The 24314-nt window shown below is 37.9% G+C and overlaps 1 protein-coding gene across 1 annotated transcript in view; it reads right to left on the bottom strand.

Annotated features, from left to right (window-relative positions):
- LOC149300583 (protein prune homolog 2-like) overlaps positions 1-24314 on the bottom strand; it is a 94309-nt gene that overhangs the window by 59321 nt on the left and 10674 nt on the right. The window contains exon 6 of the mRNA XM_089485093.1: positions 21987-22081. Coding sequence (XP_089341219.1) covers positions 21987-22081 — 95 coding nt within the window. The remainder of the gene's footprint in view (positions 1-21986; positions 22082-24314) is intronic.

Raw genomic sequence — 24314 nt, 5'->3', positions numbered from 1 at the left:
TGAGTCTCTCTTTAGGCAGCCAGGGAAAACATCCAATTTTTTTATACAGTGTTATTCTATGGTATCATTTCCTATGTAAGGTTACAAGGCAGTTTCATTCCTTACAGCATTGAATATAAGTATTTTTTTTAATCGATATTACTGCACAGTGGTGTGTTAGTTCACAATGAACCGAAAATGCTTGTAAATTCTCAGGCTGATATCTTGCAGTTACTATATTTTAAAAAGTTTTCTATCTTACCAATCTTTTGTCTGCAGAAATTCTCAAATGCTCCCTAAGAAATATTCCAGTGCCTTTGTTCCATAGTTTAAATTTTAAAACAGTATACTGCTTATTAATATTTAAAAAGCTGCATGAAAAAAAATGTCAAGTTCATTATTAATTGATTTCTGTCACATACCCCAAGCGATTTCCTGAAAATGTCTAGCAAACACATTTCTGACTCTTGGAAGCGCTTGTGTCAATATTAACCTGACCAAATTAAGAGCAAACTGTCTCTCTTGTTCCTCACACTCTGCTCATGGAGAGCACAATATGGCTTTTGTCAGAGGTGCTCCATCATTTTGGCTCAAGGAAACTGTCAGTACAGTTTGGGAATCGTTATTCATGGGCCGATATCCTGATGGGTCTAATGAAGCCTTTCTGCTGACATCTCATTTGCTAAAAATACCCAACAATAGAGAATCTTAAACGTAAATTGTCTAATCAAGTCCTTTAATAAATAAAAATATCACGTTCAATCGAGGGTTTACAAGTATTGAAATTTACACATCAAATGTAAAATTTTTTAATTATTTTGTCATTTCCCGTTGATAAACTTTATGACATATACTTAAATTGCAACATAATAGGGTAAACACCAATTGTATAGCACACATGCAGAGCCAACAGTCTGTGTACCATTTGTTGCAAATATAAGCTAATTACCAGAAGACCCCTCTTGAAGAAAAGACCATTTATTTTATTTTTTTTCTAAAAGTTTTGAGGTGAGATCATCAATGTTTTTTTCTTACTGTTTATATGCAGTAAACTAAGAATTATAGAAATAGAAGAGTGCATAGCACAAATGTCGATACTGTAGTTTAAACTTTAACCGTCCTCTGTATTTCTAAACCAAGGGAAGAGTAATGGTTCTTGTAATTAGTTCAATCAGGATGGAGAAGAAGCTGAATACGTATAACCAAGTCTGAAGATAACATACGTTCCCTGTTATATTGTGTCCCAAGAATATTCTTCAAGATCGATTTATAGGTCTTTCTTAATATAATATACTGTAAAAATAGTATTGTTGTCAAGTTCTAGAGTCTCCAAGCAACGTTTCTCAAACTGAGAAGTAGCCTTTTGTGGAACTTCTGATGGACCAAAAATGTCAAATCTCAATGGTGTTTCACAGAAAACTATAATAAAGAGGGGATATTAATTAAAAAAAATTAAAACAGCCTTGGGTGAAGTGGGAGTGGGCAGAAGTAGGCAGGTGACAGGGCACATCAAATGCCATTCCCTCTGCCCAGAGAAGAAAGAAGCTAACCCAAAGGCCCATGGTTGCAGGGCTTCACGTGTAGACTCCCAGACATGATTATAACATTTTATAACATTTGTCCTGTTTATTCTTAAACGCATGGACTTTACATCATACCATTATACCATTACCTTACAATGCTGAAACTAAAGTAGTCCTGAGCTATTCCACCTAGTTAAATACTTTTGATACATGTTACCTTAATGATTGAGAACCCCTGTCAAGGCAACAGTCATTCACATATAAATTAAGACTGAGTTTAGCATCAACAAAATAACAAGGGATGACATGTACAAATATTATGAAACGACCTGGAGGCTTTAGTGCACCTTATTAAATGCACCGAACATTATATGAATAATGCTGGTTAATCTGACTGGGAGCTGTCTTTTTTTAGTTTCAGAGCCCCAGGTGTAAATTTATAAGCCATCATTCATATCTTACAGAATAACTCCCATGCAAACACAGTAATGCAGAAACACATTTCCTGCTGTCGAGAACATTTCTGGCAAAATTAATCAACCATTCATCCATTCAGGCTCTTTGCATACCCTTTTGTCAAAGTGGGAATTTGAAGAGATTTCTCCCCTCTTCCGTGCATTCATTTCAATGAGTTGTAGAATCCATCAAAGCTCGCCTTGATTTATGAAACTGTCTCTTGTCTCAGCAGTACCACAACAGCAAATGAACTGGTAACTACTCCAAAAACTGCCGCCATAAAACAGTCTCATGAAGATATTTAACTCTTTGTCATTTCCTAACCAAATATGCTAATAGGGATAAGTGTGGTTAACATATCTGGCCAGCAAAGGGTTAAGAACCTGGTCTCATGTGCTGCCTTTCACCCCATGGTGATCAGAATAATTTATATCAAAATCAAGGAAAGGCAGAACACGGCCAGAAAGTATAGAGTACACGTCTGTCAGTATAAAAGCAATAAAACTATGCAACAAAATTGCCATAACACAATATACTTTCACCAAAAGCACAACAAAAACATATTGTGCTTTGTTTCTCTTCTTCACTCTACTGCTTACTAGGATTTTTATGGTAAAATGCTATTTTAGTATTTTTGGGACATTTTGGCTGCTATAAGGTCATCAGCACCATGTCCAGGATAAAAAATAGGTACCAAAACTGCCCTAAGAAGAGCTTGGCCACTTTAATGCTGAGTAGTGGAGCTTTTTAATTCTTTAACTCACAGAGTACCACAGACCTCAACGCTGAGGTCTCTAATTAACCCTTTAACAATCAGTAATGCGTAATACACATGATAACCCTATGCATGGATTCATTTTCAGAGCTAGCAATATGCTGAAATTTGCAATCTTTTATTTGCCGTACATCTCTTTCACACATATAGGGTGGCTGAGCCATGGTAGCAAAATGTTTATACAGAAGGAACATTAACATTAAGCAAAAAGTCTTTTCTTTAATGGTTGCTTTGGTAAATGCTTGTTCTAAGTAATGATATTAGTTTTCGTTTACAGAAAGGTCACTTTTGCGAGGCTGTCCATTTGTCAAATAAAGTGACAAAATGAATTACTGTTGGAAAGGTAAAATACACACGGAAAACTAAGCAGATGAAACAGCAGGGAGCACTGTTCAAACAGGAATGGTGTTTTTTTTCTTCTGTCTTCAGAATGTCCACTGAGCTCTTTTTCAGACATTCATCATGCAGCAGCTATACATTCTTCTTCATAGCGATATATGACCTTTGCCTGTTAGTATTCATTAAAAGGGGCACCACACAAGGATATTCTACACATGTTACAAAAGATCACTAAACATCTTTGCCCCGAGGATTTATGAGAAAAAGGCCCGTCTTCAATCTCTGTCCCTAGGAGGCACTTTAAACACCTGCCAACCACAGCACTATCATCAGAAAAACATTTAGAGATTTATCTTCAGGCTGGTAATTATAAAAGATAATTTGTTTGGAGTATGGATAAAGTTGGTCTAGCATAAACAAACTAGAAGCCTGGATTACATGACAAATGCCATTAGCTAGTTACTTAATCACACGTTCACAGCAGAGATGGATCTTCACAGAAAATATCTACAGCAACAAAACCTCATGTTGGGTCAATCCTTGGCACATAGTGTGCCGTGTGTGTGGTATCGGGGGTAGTGGACATCTTAAAAAGTCAAGAACCAAGTTCATGGCTCTGTCTCACATGATTCTCTGGTGTGTTATATCTGTATGTCTATGGTATTCAGATAGGAACAGAAAACCAAAACAAGCAATAAAATGTAATCTATACATCATAGACATTTCGGTTTGCAACATATAGATGACAGATCTTACTCCTAATACAAATTATTTCTGTAATTTTGTCTATAATGAATCAGCATGCAGCTAGTAGAAATTTGTCAAGGTGGGGTAGGGACAAGATATAAAATATACATTATAATTGCGTTTTCCATAGATTACTCAACTGTTGAGATATGAGCCCTTGGCATGGTAGTTTTCAACTTCCTAAAGATACAAATACCTTTATGTGCATTTAAAAAAGGGCGACCTCACTGCTTCACTCCTATGGATTTCTAAATCATTTTGTACGATATTATAAATATTGTTATGTGTTATTATTATACACAAGTATTATCAAACACAATCTTAAGACTTGTCTAGGGATCGTTTCACTCATAGGACTTTACAGACAGCATGGTGGCATCCTGTAATGGAAAGAGATTCCTTGCTAAGCAAAGAGAACATTTTTACAGTGAAAACAGTTAAGATGTGTAATCTACTGCCAAGTAAAGAGGCTTTACTGATTGGATGCCTTCCTAGCCAACATAGGGTAAAAACTTTAGCATAGGTAATGTTGATCCAAGGAAATATCTGATTGCCTGTTTTGTTTATGTCTTTGGGACAATATTCTATGAAAGTCTCAATTATTTGCCTTCTTCTGGATTGATAGATGTGGGTACTTGGAACTTAATAGACCTTAGCTACACCTGAGTAACTATGCAACAATGTAACGTTGGGCCTGACCCTTATTTGAGCAACAAAGCGGTAACCAAGTAACCCTGTAAAAATGGCAAATGGCATCTATTACTTCTATCAGACTTTGGAAGGGAGCCTTGAAACTTTGTTGCATTTAAGTTTTGAATAAACCCAGTATTATGCAAATAAATTAAGATGAATTGATGAATTGGGAGAGAACTACAAACAATGATAGTCTTGGAGAAATATAGTCATAACTACTCATGGTTATGCATGACGCCTTCAGCAACTCATTTGTTAAACAGTCAGGTTCTTTGGCGAAATGCAAAATTGGCAATAAAGAAATTATATACTCTGTACAAACATATCATATATATTCTATTTTTGTCCAAGATCTCAGAACTAAGATTTGCATTCTACTAATTCATACAATGTGAAGATAAATGAAGGGCTAATGCTAATGGAGGCTGTACAGCTATGAGAATTACAAGTCAATGAGTGCAATTAAACCCTGTATAATAGACAAAATGTGTTGTTAATGTTTATTTAGCACAGTGACCTCTATCCTTGCTAACTCATTGTTACATCTTTGTGATCAATGGAATGGTCTAAATATTTAGTATATTTCATTTAGCGTTTTATGTATCTTTTATGGAAGAAATGATATATAAGTAGTCATGCAATCAGTGTCTAGGTACATGGATAGACAGTGAGACAATGTAGACCACTAGGGCTGTCTTACTTATTGCTACATGATTGTTTTTACGAATTACAGACCAACTAAAATATACAATGTATTGCTCTATCCTATTCTAGTCATATTATGTTACCTTTTTTTCTGTCTTAATTAGAAATGGTAGACACAAGGACTGCTTTGCTGCCTTTAATGTACACATGCATAGAATTCACATTTTCTTCATTTAATTTTATTTTACTCAATAAAAGAATACGATTAATGTTATTATTTAGTATGAGTTTAGTGGGAAGGATGGTGCAATACTATATTTGTACAATATTATTGTCTGATCTAAAGAAGGGAATATTGACTTAAACCAGGGTAAAGGTTTTATACAGTAATAACAATAAACGTGTGGAATGTACTTTTTACAGATGTTATGGAATTTAATAGATGCCTTTAAATATAGACTCGATTATTTTTTAGCGAAGAATATACAGGGCTATAGTTGGCTATAAGGACAGGATTCGTTATAGTTTGTTAATCCAGGGAGACATCAAGTTCCCTTTTTTCAAGTACAGAAGGATTTTTTTCCCCTTTTTGAGGAAATTGCTTAAATGTTTTAGCTTAAAATTAAAAAGATTGCTTTTTATAACTAAGCAAAATGTTTACCTGATTAATCAGCCAGGGTGAGTTTTAGGGTTTTCGTAATAATTAATTTACACTCATCATTTAGATTAGCTTGTATTTATATTACGCCATCTAAAAATGGAACCAAACGCTTTAGGAGACCATTTCTAAATTATTTTTGAGATTATTCCAAACACCATGATTAGTACCATCATGATTATCATGATTCTTAGCTTCTCCTTATGCTAGACACATACTGTTAAATCAGGTGTTATTGACAGAGGGCTTTTTAACAGTTTGTGTTCCAGGGGTTGGGGCACATTTTTATCCTTTGAAGGCCAATTATCATATCTGTTATAAATACACATTTGCTGCATATATTTGCTATAGTATACAACACTTTGTTTTGTCTATGACCTAGTCTCGAGGCTTTTAATCACGTCAGCACTGTGTGGACCTACAGTCTACTGCAACTACAGAGACACTGCGATTCAGACATTACCATTTCAGTCATAAGAGGCCTCCCTGGATGATGTCCAATTAATAATGTCTCTTGGTTTTAACTGTTCACACTTCAGCTCCTTTTGGCACCGCAACAAAACATTACCTGTGGCCATATGCATCTTAAACTCAGAGTAGTGTCTGTTAGACATAACATAATTCTCATCAGGGCTTGAAATCAGTCTCATAATTGCAAGAATGTAACAATAATGGGACCGACCACACTCACGGAAAAACAGAGTTAGGCTTGCTGATGAGTGTGAGGTGGGTGCTCAGCACATTAAGTAAAGTCTCATACTTAAGACTCAGACCTTAAGACTATCATACAGAGATAACCTGACCATGTGGAGCATTTCTGTGTTGGTTAAGTGATGTGCAAGTATAATTTGGCTGAGAGTGCTGTATGTGAGTGGGCATCAACTGGAGTGGTCTGTGTGAGTGAGACTGGTTATTCCGGTTAAGAGTTGGCACAATAAGAGTGTGTGTTTCTTAGTAAGTTAGGGTGACCACACCAGGACACAAATCATGTTTACATACTTCTGACCAGCCCCCAAAAAATGCTGCCCTGCATTATGGGGAAAACATGGTGGATTTGGTCACCCTAGAGTGAGGGTCATTTGGCTGTGTAATGAAGCATGCTCAGTGGGATGAGTGTTGGTCAGTAGATAAGCTTCCTATGTATTTTTTCCTTTGTTGAGAAATTTCTCAACAAAAGGGGGCAAATGACCGCAATAACTGTCACACTGCCAGTGGCGTCGGCAGGGGGGGGCCAGAGGGGACCATGGCCCCCCCTAAATCATGCTGTGCCCCCCGGTGTGCCCCCCCAATTGAAACGCCGTCTTTTTTTTTTTTTTTTAATAGATCCGGAGGAGAGAGAGAGAGGCGCCGAGCGGTCGCTGAGGAATAAGTTCTCAGCGACCGTTCGGCGCCTCTCACTCTTTTCCGCGACCGCGAGGCCTCTGCCTTGGTCGCAGTGCCGGCATTTCAAGCCGAGCGCCGGTATATGATGTCATATCCGGCGCTCAGCAATGAAGCCGCGCACACTGCGGCAGAACCAGGAAGACAGAGACCTCGCGATCCCGCCGCTGGACTTCTACAAGCCCAAGGTAAGTGAACTTCAAAGGGGGGGGAGGAGGGTAGAAAGTTAGGAGGGGGTTAGAGAGTGAAAAGAGGTAGATAGGAAGTGAGAAGAGGTAGATAGGGATACATTGGGAGGGAGAGAGGGGGTAGATAGGATAGATTGGGAGGGAGAGGGGGTAGTTAGGATAGATTGGGAGGGAGAGGGGGTAGTTAGGATAGATTGGGAGGGAGAGGGGGTAGTTAGGATAGATTGGGAGGGAGAGGGGGTAGTTAGGATAGATTGGGAGGGAGAGGGGGTAGTTAGGATAGTTTGGGAGGGAGAGGGAGATATTAACATATATTGGCAGCAGGGGCTAATATTAATATTAATTGGCAGCAGGGTCTAGTATTTATATTCATATTGGCAGCAGGGTCTAGTATTTATATATATATCGGCAGCAGGGGCTAATATTAATATATATTGGCTGCAGGGGCTAAGTTTATATATATATTGGCTGCAGGGACTAATAATATATATTGGCAGTAGGGGCTAATATTAATATATACTGGTAGCAGGGTCAAATATTAATATATATCGGCAGCAGGGTATAATTTTTATGTATATCGGCAGCAGGGTATAATATAAGTATATATCCGCAGCAGGGGCTAATATCAATATATATCCGCAGCAGGGGTTAATATTAATATATATCAGAAGCAGGGTGTAATATTTCTATATATTGTCATCAGCAGGGGCTAATATTAAAGAATGAGAAATAACTGCCTAACGTGTGTGTGTATATGTGTGTGTATATATATATATATATATATATATATATATATATATATATATAGTGTATATGTACCGTTTTATAATTGGCCCCCATACTTTGGTTCCTGGCCCCCCATGTGCCCCCCCTAAATATGAAAGCTGGAGACGCCACTGCACACTGCATGACCCTTTGGTTTATATTAGGGTGACCACATCGACCATGTTGTCCAGGACACATATAGTTTTTACATATTGCTAACCAGCCCAAATAAAATGCTGCCCTGCATTATGTGGGATATATAAACTTATGGCAGGTAAGCAATTAGTCAGTCATACATCCCCCATAGTGGAGGGCAGCACTTTATCTGGACTGGTCAGCAATATGTAAAAATGACATGTGTCCTGGAAAACATGGCTGATGTGGTCACCCTAGTTCATATGTAAAACCAACTGTAAATGTCAGAGGACCATTGGCTGTAATCCAGTACCATGACTGTACAAAGATGATGGTAAAAAAGATCTAACTTGATAATGTGTTACTTTTATGTGTTTATATGGCTTATTTTACATTATGGTGCCCAGTAGAAACAGGGGACCTATTCCCCTGAGCCATCTCAAGCCTTCAGAATTTAAAATTAAAATGGCTCTTAAACCAGTACTCTTAGATACAAGGATCAGTCTTTCACCCTCATCTTCCATTATTCCCAGTGACATTTGTGGCCAGACGGTGGATGTAATGGGGTTATAAGGTTTTTTTTATGGGATATGTATAAAGCAAGAATCTTTAAACTCTCCCTTACTGAGACATACTTCTAATTAATGCTAATACAATATATAAAAAATACTTTTGTAATCTATAACATATAGTGTTTGTGGTTACAGTTCTTAAATGTTTGCTAACACTTGCTATGACCTCAGCAGTATTAGCCTAGCAGTGCCTCTGGCATTTATAATTATGTTTATCATTATGGGATCTGTAATAACCAACCATTAGAGTTCGTTCACATCTACTGGTCTGGTATATTATGGCACTCAAAGTATGAGATTCTGGTGGGGGAATGTCATAGTACAAGGCTCTCTTGTGACAATAGGTTCAGAAACAGGAAATTAGCTCATTATTATTATTATTATCTTTTATTTATATAGCACCAACAATTTATGTAGTGCTTCTTACAGTGCATATATTCAAGGGGTATGACAAATACTATATATTAGGTAGAGAGGGACCTGCTTGCAAGCTTACAATCTATACTGAAACAGGAGGCAGCACAAGAGTCTTGGAATTGAGGGACTATAGACTGCTACAGGGCAGAGGGCAGATACAAGGCACAGATATTCCCATGAATAAAATGGATGCCTTTTACAGTTCCATAAGATAATTTCATGGTTGCACAACCTTTGCTTTTTTCCTGGTTCCGCTATGCTAGTGTCTATGTAAGCCAGGGCAAACCTCACAGAGACCTCACAGTTCCCATGCGGACTCTTCATGGCCCACTAAAACCATATCCTGGCATTCTACATCAATATGATGCCCACAACCTCATACCACTTGCCACTAATGCCACCCCTGTCCACTATCAACCATGCCTCGTTTCTCAAAGGTTTCCTGTTTCCCCTCCCTGAAGTATGGTATAATGCGATATCAATGCTTATACATTTGTAACGTGGTTGTGCAATGTATTTTGTGCCAGTGTCCAGTAATGGCAGCATGGTAGCCAGATTAACGCTACAAGGATTTGTGCAGCACAAAAAAAAACCCATCATGAATGACAAGGTTATATATATATTATATTATTTGTGCGACCAGCTTATTCACTGGTCATGTTACTAACCATTGGCATGTCACAAGGGTAAATTACAATTGTTAGTTTAAATAATTGTTTATAATTCCTATGAAAAGCTGTTGTATATCAGATGTATGAGCATGATGTATATTTCACTTGTGACAGCTTTAAATAAAAAACATCTACCCTGTTGTGTTTTTTTTTAATCTACATATTTTCCTAAAACCTCTTGAAAGTGCTGGATAAATGATGCATCAAATTCAAGCAAGCCATCAACATTGCTAATGGAGTTTAATAGCAGCTATTACAGCATATTCCCAACAGCTGTTTGTTTATTAAATTTACAGTTTGCAAGACCTTTGTGTCCAATCTCAAGAGATGTTCCCAATTTACTTCTAATAAACTTACTAAACCTTTATGGAGACAACTGGATGGGATGTGTAATGTTCCTTTTTTGGAAGACGTCTGGATGACCACCTGGACCTTAAAGTAAATTGTTTTTTTCTCTAATACTACATTTTTGCAGTTCTATACTCTAAATAAACCTGTGTCATTGTGTTTACATATTAAAATAAGTAACTTATATGTATTAAAAACCTTATGTCTATACTATAGGGAAAGTATAGTATATTATCTTCAAACATGAAGGTCTACATGAGTATTCCTCCCGATTAAACTATATTTGTATAAGTCCTAATGTTAACTTTCTGATCTGCTACTGATTAGTTCACGCAGTCTTTATAAGGAGGAGGGAGAGTATATCAGATGTTTCATCTAATTTTCACACATCAAATATATTCTTGAGATGGGGTAGGAAGAGTGCTAGTGTTCAAATGTCCAGACTTGTTTGAAGCACAAGTAGAAACTTTACTTCCGAAGAGGAGGGGCAGTCCTATGCTTAATTGCATGAATAGTCATCAATTTGTCACAAAATCGCACAAAATGTCCCTGGGGTGGAAAAGTTGAGCTGGAAAGCAGGGTGGGCTAATGCCCCACTCCCCTTCACAAGCAGAGGCCCAGAAAGAATATGGCTAAACCAGTGCATTTCCTGCCTGGACCTATGTGTTGTCTGGAGGAGGTTATCCAGACCCTGGTTTAGCTGTGTCTAGCAGGGAGGATTAAGAGACGACATTTAGTCTCTTCGGTCTAGGCAGGAAAGTATGGACCAAAGAGGACTCCAACAGGGAGCTAGGGTTTTATTTTATTATTTCGCTTTTTTGTTCCCCTCTGGATGAAATCAGGGTTTACCAGTTGCTGCTAATCAGCCTTACTGCCCTTAATTTAAGTCCCAAAACAAGGGATTTATTGGCCCTCAGCTTAAAGGGGTTTGTCACAGACTTAGTCTTTACAGTAGAGCACAAGCTGATTCGGACACTGAAAAAGTTTTTTTTCAATAAGTTTATCTATAAAGCCGCTAAATGTGTTGTCCTGTAAGATAACTGGTTAATACTGAAAAACAGTGATACATCATGTATATTTCTTTTGCATTCCAAGAGATATTTAATTACGCATCTCAACTGCTAGCTCATAGTTTCAGTCAGTTGCTATTATTTTATTCAATAGTCAAAATAAAGAATACCTAAAGTCTGGGGTTGTTTTATCAACTGAGCTTATATACTTAGAACTTGCCATTTAAACCAGTTAGCTAGAAATTACTGACATTAATTATTGCTGTGCAATATAAATAAATAATGTTAACTATTTTATCTATTTCTTACTCACAATATATTGATTTGCAACGTAGGCTGACTGTTACTTTCTAAGCATCGAATGACACCAATTAGGAATATCTATCTATCTATCTATCTATCTATCTATCTATCTAGCTATCTGAGACTCCAGATCTGTACTTAACACTGTAGCATTCACTATTCATAACATAACCATTAAAGCACTTATAAAGTCCCACTCTATGACACAATTTAACATTTCTGGCATTTTCTCAAATATATTGGTTTAATTCCCCAGTGTCCAACACTATTTTCAGTATAATATACGCCAAAATTAGATGACCAATATGTCAAACTGCCGAAAGTAAAAAAGGCCCCCAAAAGTAGTAACCTAAGAGTAAAACGGTGCATGACGCCACATGGATGCGTCTACATGGGTCATAAAACCCAATGTCATATCTGGAATATTACTTCAGGTATTCCTTTGGCCTGGGCAGACAAGTACAGCCAAGTGACACAGTAGCTTTGGTACTGTCTCTGGGTAAACACCCTCTTATACATTTTGACTTTGTTCAGTTTCTACATCTACAGTAAAATACAATTATGTAGTGAATAATCAATCAAGGGAAGCCTGAGAAGACCTTAGCTGGGTTTTTGACTGCATTGTCTGAAATGGTTTATCTCACTACTGACTGTGGGCTTAGACATACTGCACAGTTCATCAACTTCTCAGCATGTAAGATAATGAATGTTTCATTTACATGCCTAATTGAGAAACCACAGTATCTCTAACCTTTAACCTATACACTATGGCAAATATTTTCTTTTGTTTTCAGATCAGCATTCTTAAAGGGACAGTGTTCAAGGCAGTGTTGGATTCTACACCGTATAATGTGTGCCAATTCTCAGTGATAAAGCTGTGAAGGGCATTTTTTATTAGAATGCATCCAATGGGTACCTTTCAGATATCAGGCTTCTAATCTTACTTCCTCTTTCTTTAAACCACTAACTTACATCTAATCCTCTATTTTTAAACCATGAGGACAAGCTTGAGGACAGATGCCTCTGTGGAGATGTTTACGCTCTGGCTGGATCCTTACTGACTCCTTTATTGGTATCCCATGAAGTTCTACTTTGAGATTGTAGATTTGAGAGAAGTCTCTACTCTCAAATCTGTTTTGGGATCCTTTTGGCCTTTTGGCAAGTTTTAGGTGAGAGCATATCCTTGTCTGTAACTCGACAAAAAATAAATAAATATATATATATAATGTAAATGGGTTTAGCCATATTAGTCCAGTAGACACGATGTAAAAAAAAACAGAGTATTGCAGAGTATGCGGTGATACCTTTTTTATTGGACTAACATAATATTTAAAAGACAAGCTTCCGAGAGTTATCTCTTCATCAGGTCTGATGAAGATATAACTCTCGAAAGTTTGTCTTTTAAATATTATGTTAGTTTCTATCACCCCCCCCCCCCTCTCTCTCTCTTCTGTCTCCCAAACTGTAATTATTGAGATCCCTTTCCTAATATCCTGCAAACCATTCACCATTTTAGTAGCCATCCTCTGAACTCTGTCTATAATATCAATATGCTTCTGGAGATGGGGTCTCTAGAACTGTACATAATACTATAGCTGAGGTCTGACTTTGAGTTCTATAAAGTGGCATAACTGCCTCACTACCAGGGGTTATGTAAATGGTGTTGCATGCACATAATAGGTTAATACCAGGTAACCGGAGAGTTCCCAGGTATGAATATGTGCCATATGATATACGTAAACGGAATTACCAGCATTTACACTTGTAATTTGGTTGACTTTTTTTTGTTTGCTAAAACCCAGACATATTTATATTTATATTTGGCAACATCTTGGAATTATTGCCTATATGATGGCGCACTCACAAATGCGTGTATTTTTATGCTGTTTGTGCACCTGTGACACCTTGTACATAATCCTCTGTACATTTATGAGCAGGCTCTGCCTTTACCTTGAATTAGCGGGGTAGCAGACGCTACAAGAAAAGCGGTATTGACCAGATGATAAGTGACATCATTATTTTTGCATACTGTAACTTCTCACAACAGGAAGCACTTTATGAAAAGCTCCGCAAGAGCCAGGGCTTCCTGTTTTCCATAAAACAGAATTACTTATACATTATATTGTCTGTTTTTGGTAGTCTAAAGAAGACAAAGGAGATCTGTGCCTATGTCACTGCTGATCTCCCTTCTAATACTTTTGTCTAGGCCCAAATAGTACCAATCTCATATGACTTTCCTAGTGGCAGGCCCTAAAATTGTTTATAGCATAAAGCCCTCACAGTCACATGGCTTTCAGATCTACAGGTATTACCTTGTTAGGTTTGTAAAAACTGATCCAAAAAACCCAGGGTACTTTCTTATGGTACTAAGTACATTCACTTGACTTTTTAAGTGCCTCTCAACAACACATCACCGACAACCAAAGGTTACAACAAAAGATAATGCCAGATCGTCGTTATTATAATCTTTAATTTTACCAAATACCATTACATAAGTTATGGTGGGTAAAGGTGATGGAAACCCTTCCACTATATATAGTATTTATAGAGGCAAAGGTGATAATTGTTAGCCTTATTTGCATGCGCCTACCCAGAATCCCTTGTGGTTGTGGCAGCACCATGAGATTTCTGAGGAAAAACAAGCCTTTTGGCTTGTCTAGTGTCTGTATAACACCCTCCCATTTCCATTTTCATCTAATACTTAGACATCATTACAAACCTGACTTCTAATACCAGTGAATAGTACATGTGTCAGGCACCACCGGGATTCGAACCTGCAACCCTGTGGACTCTGGGTTTATCACCTATCCAATACTCCACCAGGTGGATCTTGGACTGCAGTGTCCTTCTGCCTCTCCTTGGACCATGCTGTTCCCTAATGCTCTTGAAACACCTGCCCCTCGTTTGGTCAATTAAGGCTTAATATAAACCAGGCATCAGCCTAGCCTCATTGCTAGAGCATTGTGTTCCTGGCCCTGTATACTGAGCTACTGCTTTGCTGCATTTGATCGGTCTCCTGTGTATGACTCTTGGCTATGTCAACGATCCAGTTTTGTGTACCAGACCCCGGCGTGTTCCAGACGTACCTACCTGTCCAGCTGCTTCCAAGCCTTGTGCCCTGCCTGAGGGCTTCCTAGCCGCCTGCCCTGCCAGTGGGCTTCCTAGCCATCTGCCCTGCCAGTGGGCTTCCTAGCCGTCTGCCCTGCCAGTGGGCTTCATAGCCGTCTGCCCTGCCAGTGGGCTTCCTAGCCGTCTGCCCTGCCCGTGTGCTTCCTAGTCGTCTGCCCTGCCCGTGGGCTTCCAGTTTCCTGCCTGTTTTTCTCCTGCTCTCTCTGAACACCTAAAGATGGCGCCTAATAGAAAATCTAAAGCTAAAGTAGCGCACAGCCCTGAACTGGACACATCAGCCGGCCTACATCCATGTTCTGAACCTGCCCCTGCATTGAGACTCCTACCTGATCTGGCACCGAGTGCCCTGACAACATGTCATATAACGTGCGAGGGATTAATATTAAGCGAAGTCCATTATTAACCGGAAAAATATAAACTTATGATCACAGTGGCAGCTGCAACTTTGGAAATCAGTGGGCGCTTTCGTACACTGCTTTTAAAAATTAATTGAAGTTGATTTATGTATGTATATTGGATTTCAAACTCAATAAAGTTACATATTTAATGTTTTGTTTTTAAACACAATTAGAAAATAATATATAAATATATACATATTTCAAATGCAACACAGACAACACATTCATTTAAGCCCATTTATGCACATTAGTAACACACCATGTGGCAGAAAGACTAGGACTATGAGAAGCCCCCTTGGCGATATATTTTATGTTAAATCCCTAATATCCTCTCTTTATCTTGGCAGAATATGCACAAAAGTCCAAAGTGTGAAGCCACAGAAATGAATGGTTATTTATTTGCTAAACGAGGGCCCTATGTTTAATGTTCCTTAGATATAAGGTAGCCAAGTCGCATTCCAATATCTCCATACATCATTTATTTTACATACCCTAACTTCTCACAACAGGAAGCTCTTTCTGAAAAGCTACACAAGAGGCAAAGGGTTCGTGTTTTCCATCAAACAGAATTACTTAAACATTCAGTGTCACTACACTTGTAAAAAAGAATCAATTTATTTTACAAACTGTAGAAAGTTTTCTATGATGTTTTAAACTGCATTAAATCCCCATATAGGTCTGTCAATCTTATATTTATTATATATTTATATATATTTGGGAATCGACATGCTAGTCCAATGCAAAAATTGTATGATAACTTTAATCTGACCTCCCTTTATCAAGTCTAAAGCAGTAATAAGCATAAAAACTACAATTTGCAACCAAATGCTGATTTCATGTCAAAACCAGACTCACTCGTAAACTATTCAACTCCCAACACACAATTCAAAGAAAAATCTCTAACTGCTCAGATGCATGTAAATGTTTAGTGGGTATGTCATTTATTTACAGCACAGCATCTGCAGCTTTCACATCTAAACCAAGGTTTGTCTAATCAAATCAAAGCATACCTCTGCACCTCCAAATCAAATAAATTGTCAAATTAATTTGAATTAATGTGTTAATAAGCTGTAAGTGTGTAGTGATTCTTGTAGATTTACTCTACATGCATAGGGATTAGTCTTGATGTCACTAAATTGTCTCCTATTTGTACAGATTGTTGTGAAATTAAAGCTTTATATTCTTAATCATTAAATATGCATGATAACTTTAAGTATGATTAAAATGGTTGATGATGTGTAGGTAGTGCAAGTTGGTACATGGTACATTTCTTGCCTTCCTGACAATTATTAATATTTTGACTTGACAGTGAGATGATTAAATGGTCTATGTTACACTATGTTTTGTTTTTGTTTTTTTTAATTTATTTGTTTTTTAAGTATTAAATACAACATAAAAAAGGAATACAATACAGTATTTAGACAAATAACAAACAAGATACAATTAAAAAAACTGACAATACTAAGACAACAGTTATTGTGGATTCCGTAATTTCATATATTAAATATACTGAATATGTAGGTATGGACTCATTTGGGGTTTTCGCATTTACATAATAGTGTGTATACAGAGCCGGCCTTAGGCGTTGTGGCGCCCTGTGCGGACTACTCCTCTGGCGCCCCCCCTCACTACCCCCCCTCTCTGCCCCTTCAAACTACCCGCCCTCTCTGCCCCTTCAAACTACCCCCCATGCCCCTTCAAACTACCCCCCCTGCCCATTCAAACTACACCCCCACCTGTCCCTTCAAACTACACCCCCCCCTGTCCCTTCAAACTACACCCCCCCTCTGCCCCTTCAAACTACACCCCCCCCTCTGCCCCTTCAAACTACACCCCCCCTCTGCCCCTTCAAACTACACCCCCCCTGCCCCTTCAAACTACACCCCCCCTCTGCCCCTTCAAACTACACCCCCCCTCTGCCCCTTCAAACTACACCCCCCCTCTGCCCTTTCAAACTACACCCCCCCTCTGCCCCTTCAAACTACACCCCCCCCTGCCCCTTCAAACTACACCCCCCCTGCCCCTTCAAACTACACCCCCCCTCTGCCCCTTCAAACTACACCCCCCCTCTGCCCCTTCAAACTACACCCCCCCTCTGCCCTTTCAAACTACACCCCCCCTCTGCCCCTTCAAACTACACCCCCCCCCCTGCCCCTTCAAACTACACCCCCCCTCTGCCCCTTCAAACTACACCCCCCCCACTTACCTTGTTGCCGGAGTCTTGCGGTGAGAGCGGGAGGCATCCGTCTTCTCACTCTGCCGCGGTGCCGGCATTTCATGTTGAGAGCCGGAATAGTCCGACGCTCAACATGAGATGCCGGCACAGCGACGGAGTCACGGAGAGTGAGGGGCGCCGAGCGGTTGCCGAGAACTGACCGGGACTTAGATTTAAGCATCGTTTTTTTTTTTTACTTTATTTAACATGAATGATGTTAAATAAAGTTTAAAAAAAAACACAAAAAAAAAAACCGATGCTTTAATCTAAGTCCCGGTCAGGCGCCCCTGCAACCATGGCGCCCTGTGCGGTCGCACAGGTCGCACACCCCTAAGGCCGGCCCTGTGTGTATATATATTTCATTATCGTTACTAAGGTATATTGGCCATATTTGTTTCCTTAGCCTATAGCCAAAGACAAAAGAAAAGAAGATATAAAGTATTTAGTCAGGCTTATTTCTAATCTAATTTGCCGTCTAAAATGAGGTTGATCCACTTTTCCCATATTTCCTGATTTTTAATAGTGCCTCTATCTTGTGTTAGGATCAATTTCTCCATGTAACATTGGTGTAGGATTTGCGATCTTACTATTATCCATGATATTGGCTCTGGAGTTCTCCACTTTCTAGCTATTACTATCTTAATAGCTGTCAATAGGTGTAATAATAGTTGTATTTCTTGACTTGTGGCTTTAGGTAAAGTCAAATGTAATAACGCTCTATCTGGAGTTAATGTCCATTGCGAGCCAAATATATCTATAAGTTTTTCCGATACCTTCATCCACAGTCTATTTAAAAGGGAACAATTCCACCATATGTGGAGAAAATCTCCCTTAAAATATCCACACCTCCAGCAATTCGGTATATTGTTTGGATACATTTTTTGTGGAAACTAAATACCAACGATTTATTAGTTTATATTGTACCTCATTCAAGTTTAGGCAGTGTATATTTTTATAAGTTAGATTCAACGATTTATTCCAGTCCTCTATATTAATTCTACTTCCCAGATCCTTCTCCCATTTTTTTAGGGCCAAAGGGGTATGATCTTTTTTCAACAGTGCTATAAGTTGGAGCGCTTTTGAAAGTGCTTTTCGCTGAGTGCCTACTTCGGTCAAATAGCCTAAAAGTTCTTGTATTTTGGGGTTTAAGTTCCACTTTAGCAGGAAACTTTTTACTCTTAAATAATTATAACATTCTTCGATTGGAAGCTGGTATTCAATTTGGAGTTGCGAAAAAGATTATACCTCTCTGGCTCCAAGGTTTCAAGTTTATATTCTCCATACAGTTTCCTAAAATATGGAGTGGGAGGCCTGTTATGATCTTATCTTTTAATCCTGACTGTCTTTTTACCCAATTCCAATTTTTAAGGAGCTGTCTCAGAACCATACTGTTTGCTGTTTCCATTATATGAGTAACTTTTTTGGTCGATAACCAAAAAAGAGTTTGTAAATTATTATATGGGTAGTTTCTTGGAATCTCTGCTCTATACCACGGTTCTTGAGTTGCTTCAATTCTCTGTGTTAAACATGCTTGTAAAAATATAGCCGCTTGTGAATAGTCTTGAATAAGTGGCACGCTTAGACCTCCTTGTGATTTATTCATTGAAATCCATTGCTGTTTCAATCTTGGTTTCCTAGCTGCCCAGATGAATCTATTAAAGGACCGTTGGATTAGCTCCATCCAGCTATAGGGTATACTCAAGGGAATCATTCTAAAGAGATATAAAAATTTTGGTAAGATGTATGCCTTGACCACATTTATCCTCCCCCACCATGATATATACAAACTACACCAATTTTTAAAATAAAGATTAGTTTCTTTTATCAAAGGGAGGAGATTAATCTCCATCCAATTATTTGGGGTAATAGAAATTTTAACTCCCAAATAGCAAAGTGAGTGATTAGCCCAACTTAATCCTATTTTCTCCATTTCTTTCTTTTGTTTTACGTCTAAGCAAAAAGGGAGCGCAATGGATTTCTTTAAGTTTAATTTATAGTTAGAAACCAAACTATATTGGTGTATTAAATCCATTGTCTTCATTAAGGAATTTAAGGGATCTCTGACTGTAAGTAGTACGTCATCCGCATATAACTTTATTTTTTGTTGCTTCCCCTATGTTACACTATGTTTTAACCTCTTTACACATCTGCATAGAATCTACTACTGAATGCCCTAGGAGCAGTGTTTTTTCTATTGACTTCAAAGCATCCACAACTGAGTTTAGCCAGGGAGTTGAATTGTAAATCAAATATTTTCCACCAATGAAAGATTACACAATTTACTGAATGGATAATTAATGAATCATATTAATTTTAAACATCTTTCTGTTTTGGGGTATCTTTGGAGTTCCATTAGAGTGCTTTTTGATTTTGAGGTTACGTATGGACTAGTTTATCTGTCTGACGTGATGATTTAAAGGATTTCAGTAAATTTTTGTTCTTTTGGATGATATGTCATTTCATCTTATTTTTGTCTTTTGGTTAGCTCAGTTCACTGCATTATATACACTATATTTGCATGAGTATGAGCCTTTGATGATGCATATTGTGCTGAGCTGTATTATTCCTGCAGATGTGTTTACAAAGTTTACAGAGAGGTATATTGCATGGTTTAGTCCCATCTTTGGTACAAGACTGTTTAGTGAATGAGTTCCCATTAATACGTTTTTGTTTGAGTTTGGGTGGCTGCCTAACTGCTTATACAGGTGTTTGGGACTAATTGTAAGACGACCCATCAAACTTTGGCTCTTAATGAAGAAAAAGAAAAAGCCTTGATATAAAATGACTCTATTAAAAAAAAGCAAACCCAGAACCACTGTTTTTGTTTTGCTTGCTCTCACTCTCGCTCTCACTCAATCTCCCTCAATGTCTCCCTACATTCTCCGCTGACCTCTCATGTGTCCTGCATTTCTATACTTCTCCTTCTCCTTGAACCCATCTGCAATGGGTGCAGAGTGCACCACATTCTCTCCCCTGTTCCTTTAATCAAGGGAGACAGTGTATACGGAGGATCCACTCTTTTGTAAAAGTAACTTTTATAACCGAGCTGATACCGGGGAGAGGCGGATGAAGAGAGAAGACCGAAAAAAAAGAAGACAGAAGGACAAGAAAGGGCAAAAGAAGTGGAGCTGTGGAAATGGAGACTGGGACATGGATGCTGTCAGCGGAAAAGGTAGGGAGGCATTAAGAGAGCGCGTGAAAGTGAATGTGAGTGTGAGAGAGCAAGAGTGAGAGGACTGTCAGTGAGGGTCTGTGGCTTAAATGGCTGTGCGGCAATCCACTTTCCATGATTTTATGAATTCTGAAATTGAAACAAGTCGGCCCAGGCCCAATGACCCACCAAAAATTTCCTTGCATAATCTAGGACCAGTCCAAGGTTAAAACTCATTTGACTAAGACACAACAAAGGAAGTCCATTAGAGACTTCAAAACATTGTAAGAAATCTATTCAGTTTTTAGGGAATGTTTATTTTGGGGTATAACGTCCATTTTTAGCAACTCTGGCCATCTTACTTTTTAATAGGCACTTTTATCATCAACTTTAATTTATGACTACCCCTTTATGGCAAACTTAAGTATGAATATTCATCTCTTTTTTGTTTTTGTAGCTGAGCAGCTGCAAAACTATTAGCATAGACAGACACCCCAAAGCTCTCCACATTTCTGAAATGTGAAAAAAATTAGATAACCACTGGGGGCAAAAATCAGCATTTACCGGTAGGTTGGAAGAGTTTTCTGCTGGGGCTGCAAACGCCAATTACCTGGGTTTTATCTACAAAACATCAACGTTTAATGGCAGGGCTCAAAGTAAGATGTTCTTTCTTCAAATATCTGCATCATTAATTATTTTGACAGACAATGTGGGGATTTGGAAACAACTTTGAAATTATTTGCTTCTGCTGCCTCTAGTGCCATCTCCCTGTGGACTTTTTTCTAAGACAAGTTAAAATGTAACTCTGTTCATTTCTTAGAAGAGAATGTGGTTAATTTATGTGGATAACTATTTTCTTCTTGCTGGGGGATTGTATAACAAGTATTTATTAAATCATTGTTAAATTTGCAGTTAGATAAATTGTACAAGCACAGGCCTGGGGATACCGTAGTGCATTTGCTTTGTATACTATGTATAATCACACCCTGAAGTTATGTTTAGGCTACCACAGTAAAGTGAGGACTGAAAGCATTTGGAACAGTCCATTGAGGTAAGATGAAGAGTATTTACATGAGAAGAGGATTAGCCCCACCATATAGGAAAATTAGACCTAGAGTAGCAAATTATCCACCAAGGGTCAATACAGCACCCCACATCGGCAAACACAGAACCTGTGTTCTGTGTTCTGTAAACAGTGATGGAATGCAGATGTAACTCTAGTGCCATGTGAGCCAGTGTGACCTTAACCCTATTGCCTGGATCCTTTTCTGACTATCAGGGATAATGGAGGACAAGAAAACTAAACATCTCCTCTCCACTTCTGTTTCTGGATCCTTGTGCCTCCATGCTGCCCCGACACATAAACTAAATTGAATGCTCACAAGCAATCTAAATGTTGCCAGTGCACATAGTACCTGTGCGATCTCTAGTATTTAATATTAAACCCTTTTACAGAATGCCAAACGTGGGAGACACAATAACTACTTACCTCTAACATCATGTAAATGGTACTAATAGCCACTTTTATATCCCCATCAAAAAGCTCTTTGTAGTCGTTGAGTATAATCTCGTCAACACTTGTACCTGGTGAATATGACTTGATTAGTCAATATTGTATACAACACGTGTAAATCACATCCAACAGATTTATCAATCGCCATAGATGACAAATATCACAGGCAAAGTTCATAAGCCATGTTTTAAACATATAGCATTTTCCAGACAGTAAAATAATGTGATATAACTAGCCAGTAGTTAGGAACGGTATTCTGCATGTTTATATTTTTACTGATGGAAAGTCACTTGAAATATTTCAAATACAATAATATACACTACTGAGGTCACTTAGCAGTTTTCATGGAAATTTCTGAAATAGAAAAGTGCCTTCCCAAAACTGTTCCCACTAATTTGAAAACATAGCATTGTCCAAAATGTCTTGTTATATCCCCTTTAGCATACCAAGACGTTTTTGACAATGCTATGCTTCCAACTTTGTATGAACAGTTAGAGGAAGGCCCTTTTCTATTCCAGCATGACTGCGCCCCAGTGCACAGTGTCCATAAAGACATGGTTGGATGAATTTGATGTGGAGCAACTTGACTACCCTGCACAGTGCCCTGACCTCAACCCCATCAAACACCTTCGGGATGAACTGGAATGGAGATTGCGAGCTTGGTATTAATGTCATAGACATATTATATATGTCATATATATATATGTAATGTCATGAAAGTTCCTGTTGGTTTAATGGTCAGGTGTCCCAATACTTTTGTCCATATAGTATACATTTGCATTAGCTTATCTCTGTCTGTACTGCTTTTTTTTTTAATAGTTCAACAGGCACCTACTTGGCAAATGACAGTTTCATCTACAACTGCTTATAGTTAATTTAATGTTTTTCATTGTAAATACAACAATTACAACAAAATAGTATATATCACAGCAATTTGACATACAAAAAGAACAGATAAGGAGGGCCCTGCTCAAAGTACTATAGAGGTGGTTCCACGCACATCTATTTCTAATAGGATACATTATAGTATTAGTATTACTGATATTCTGAATAATTTTGTTAATTTAAAGGATCAAGAAAGAAAAAATGTTATGCACTGTATACACATTGAGTTGCATAAGAATGAAAATACACAAAAATAAATGTGTATCATAAATTTGGGAATGGGTATCATAGATTTAGGAACTGTCAAAAACATGAACATAATAACATACGTCATTGATTGTTTTCTTGTAAAATAATATTATCAAGCATAGTTTTTATCTTTTTTTTTATTAAATAACATAGCCATGCATATCACCAACTGCTAATTATTTCTTTGTTGAGGAGTTTAATCAAACAATGCCGCCATCTCCTTTCATGTTAATTATTTTTCTTAATGAAAAACAATCACATCTTTATCTACTAATTATTTTTTTGTGGTTATTTATTTGTATTTGCTCTGTTAAATCAATCAAGCTGCAATATTTAATTGTTTCGCTCAATATGAAAGACAATTGTAGTGATCATATTGTAGGAAATTATAAAGAATGTCAAAAAAAAAGAAAGGGCTTAGAGCGAAGTTTTTAGACATTAAAGTATAAAAGCTATTTTGAGAAACTAATTAGATTCATTCTTTGTTAATAATTTAAAAGATGGGTCCTGTTCATACTAATAAAACACTGAAGATAGTCACTGTATGGTAGTGTATACTATTAAGGTGAGTGTGTGCCAGTGTACGGAGTGTCAGGGTACAGTTTAGGGTTAATGGCATGTGTGAGAGAGGAAAAGATGGGGAGAAGAGGAGTGAGAGAGAAAGCGTGTGTATGTATGTGTAAGTATATGGCGAGTGTGTGGGTGTTAGAGCAATTTGTTAGTATGTGTGTTAGTATGTGTGTGCTAGTAACAAGGGTGTGTCAAATCCTGCACCCAAGGGCTTTTTAAATCCTATGTTCACCCCTGCATTGAAGTTACCCTACCTAGATTTCCTCACTTATCTCCAAATACACACCTATGCGGTTCCTCCGCTCATTTGATGATCTTTGCCTGTCCATTTGTAAGGGATCTTATCAGAGATGAAGACTGGAAGCCAGTTTGATAGAAAAATAGTCTTTTATTCAGCAAAAACAAATAAAGCTTTTTGTGGCAAACCTATATGTCCTTTTTGTTTAACCAAAAAAAACCCAACAATATTCTTATGTAGTCCAAACACCTTAAAATGTACCTGCTAGAAGGGTGTACTCTACATATCCAACCCTTACGCTGCTCTGAGCTGTGGAGTCTCCTGACAGTTATAGTTTGTTCATGAGCTAATTTACTTAACAT

The sequence above is a fragment of the Sceloporus occidentalis genome, unplaced genomic scaffold (assembly GCF_023333645.1).
Source record: "Sceloporus occidentalis isolate IW3139 unplaced genomic scaffold, rSceOcc1.0.p SCAF_24, whole genome shotgun sequence".
Lineage (NCBI taxonomy): Eukaryota > Metazoa > Chordata > Lepidosauria > Squamata > Phrynosomatidae > Sceloporus > Sceloporus occidentalis.
This window is presented reverse-complemented; position numbering and strand designations above follow the sequence as displayed.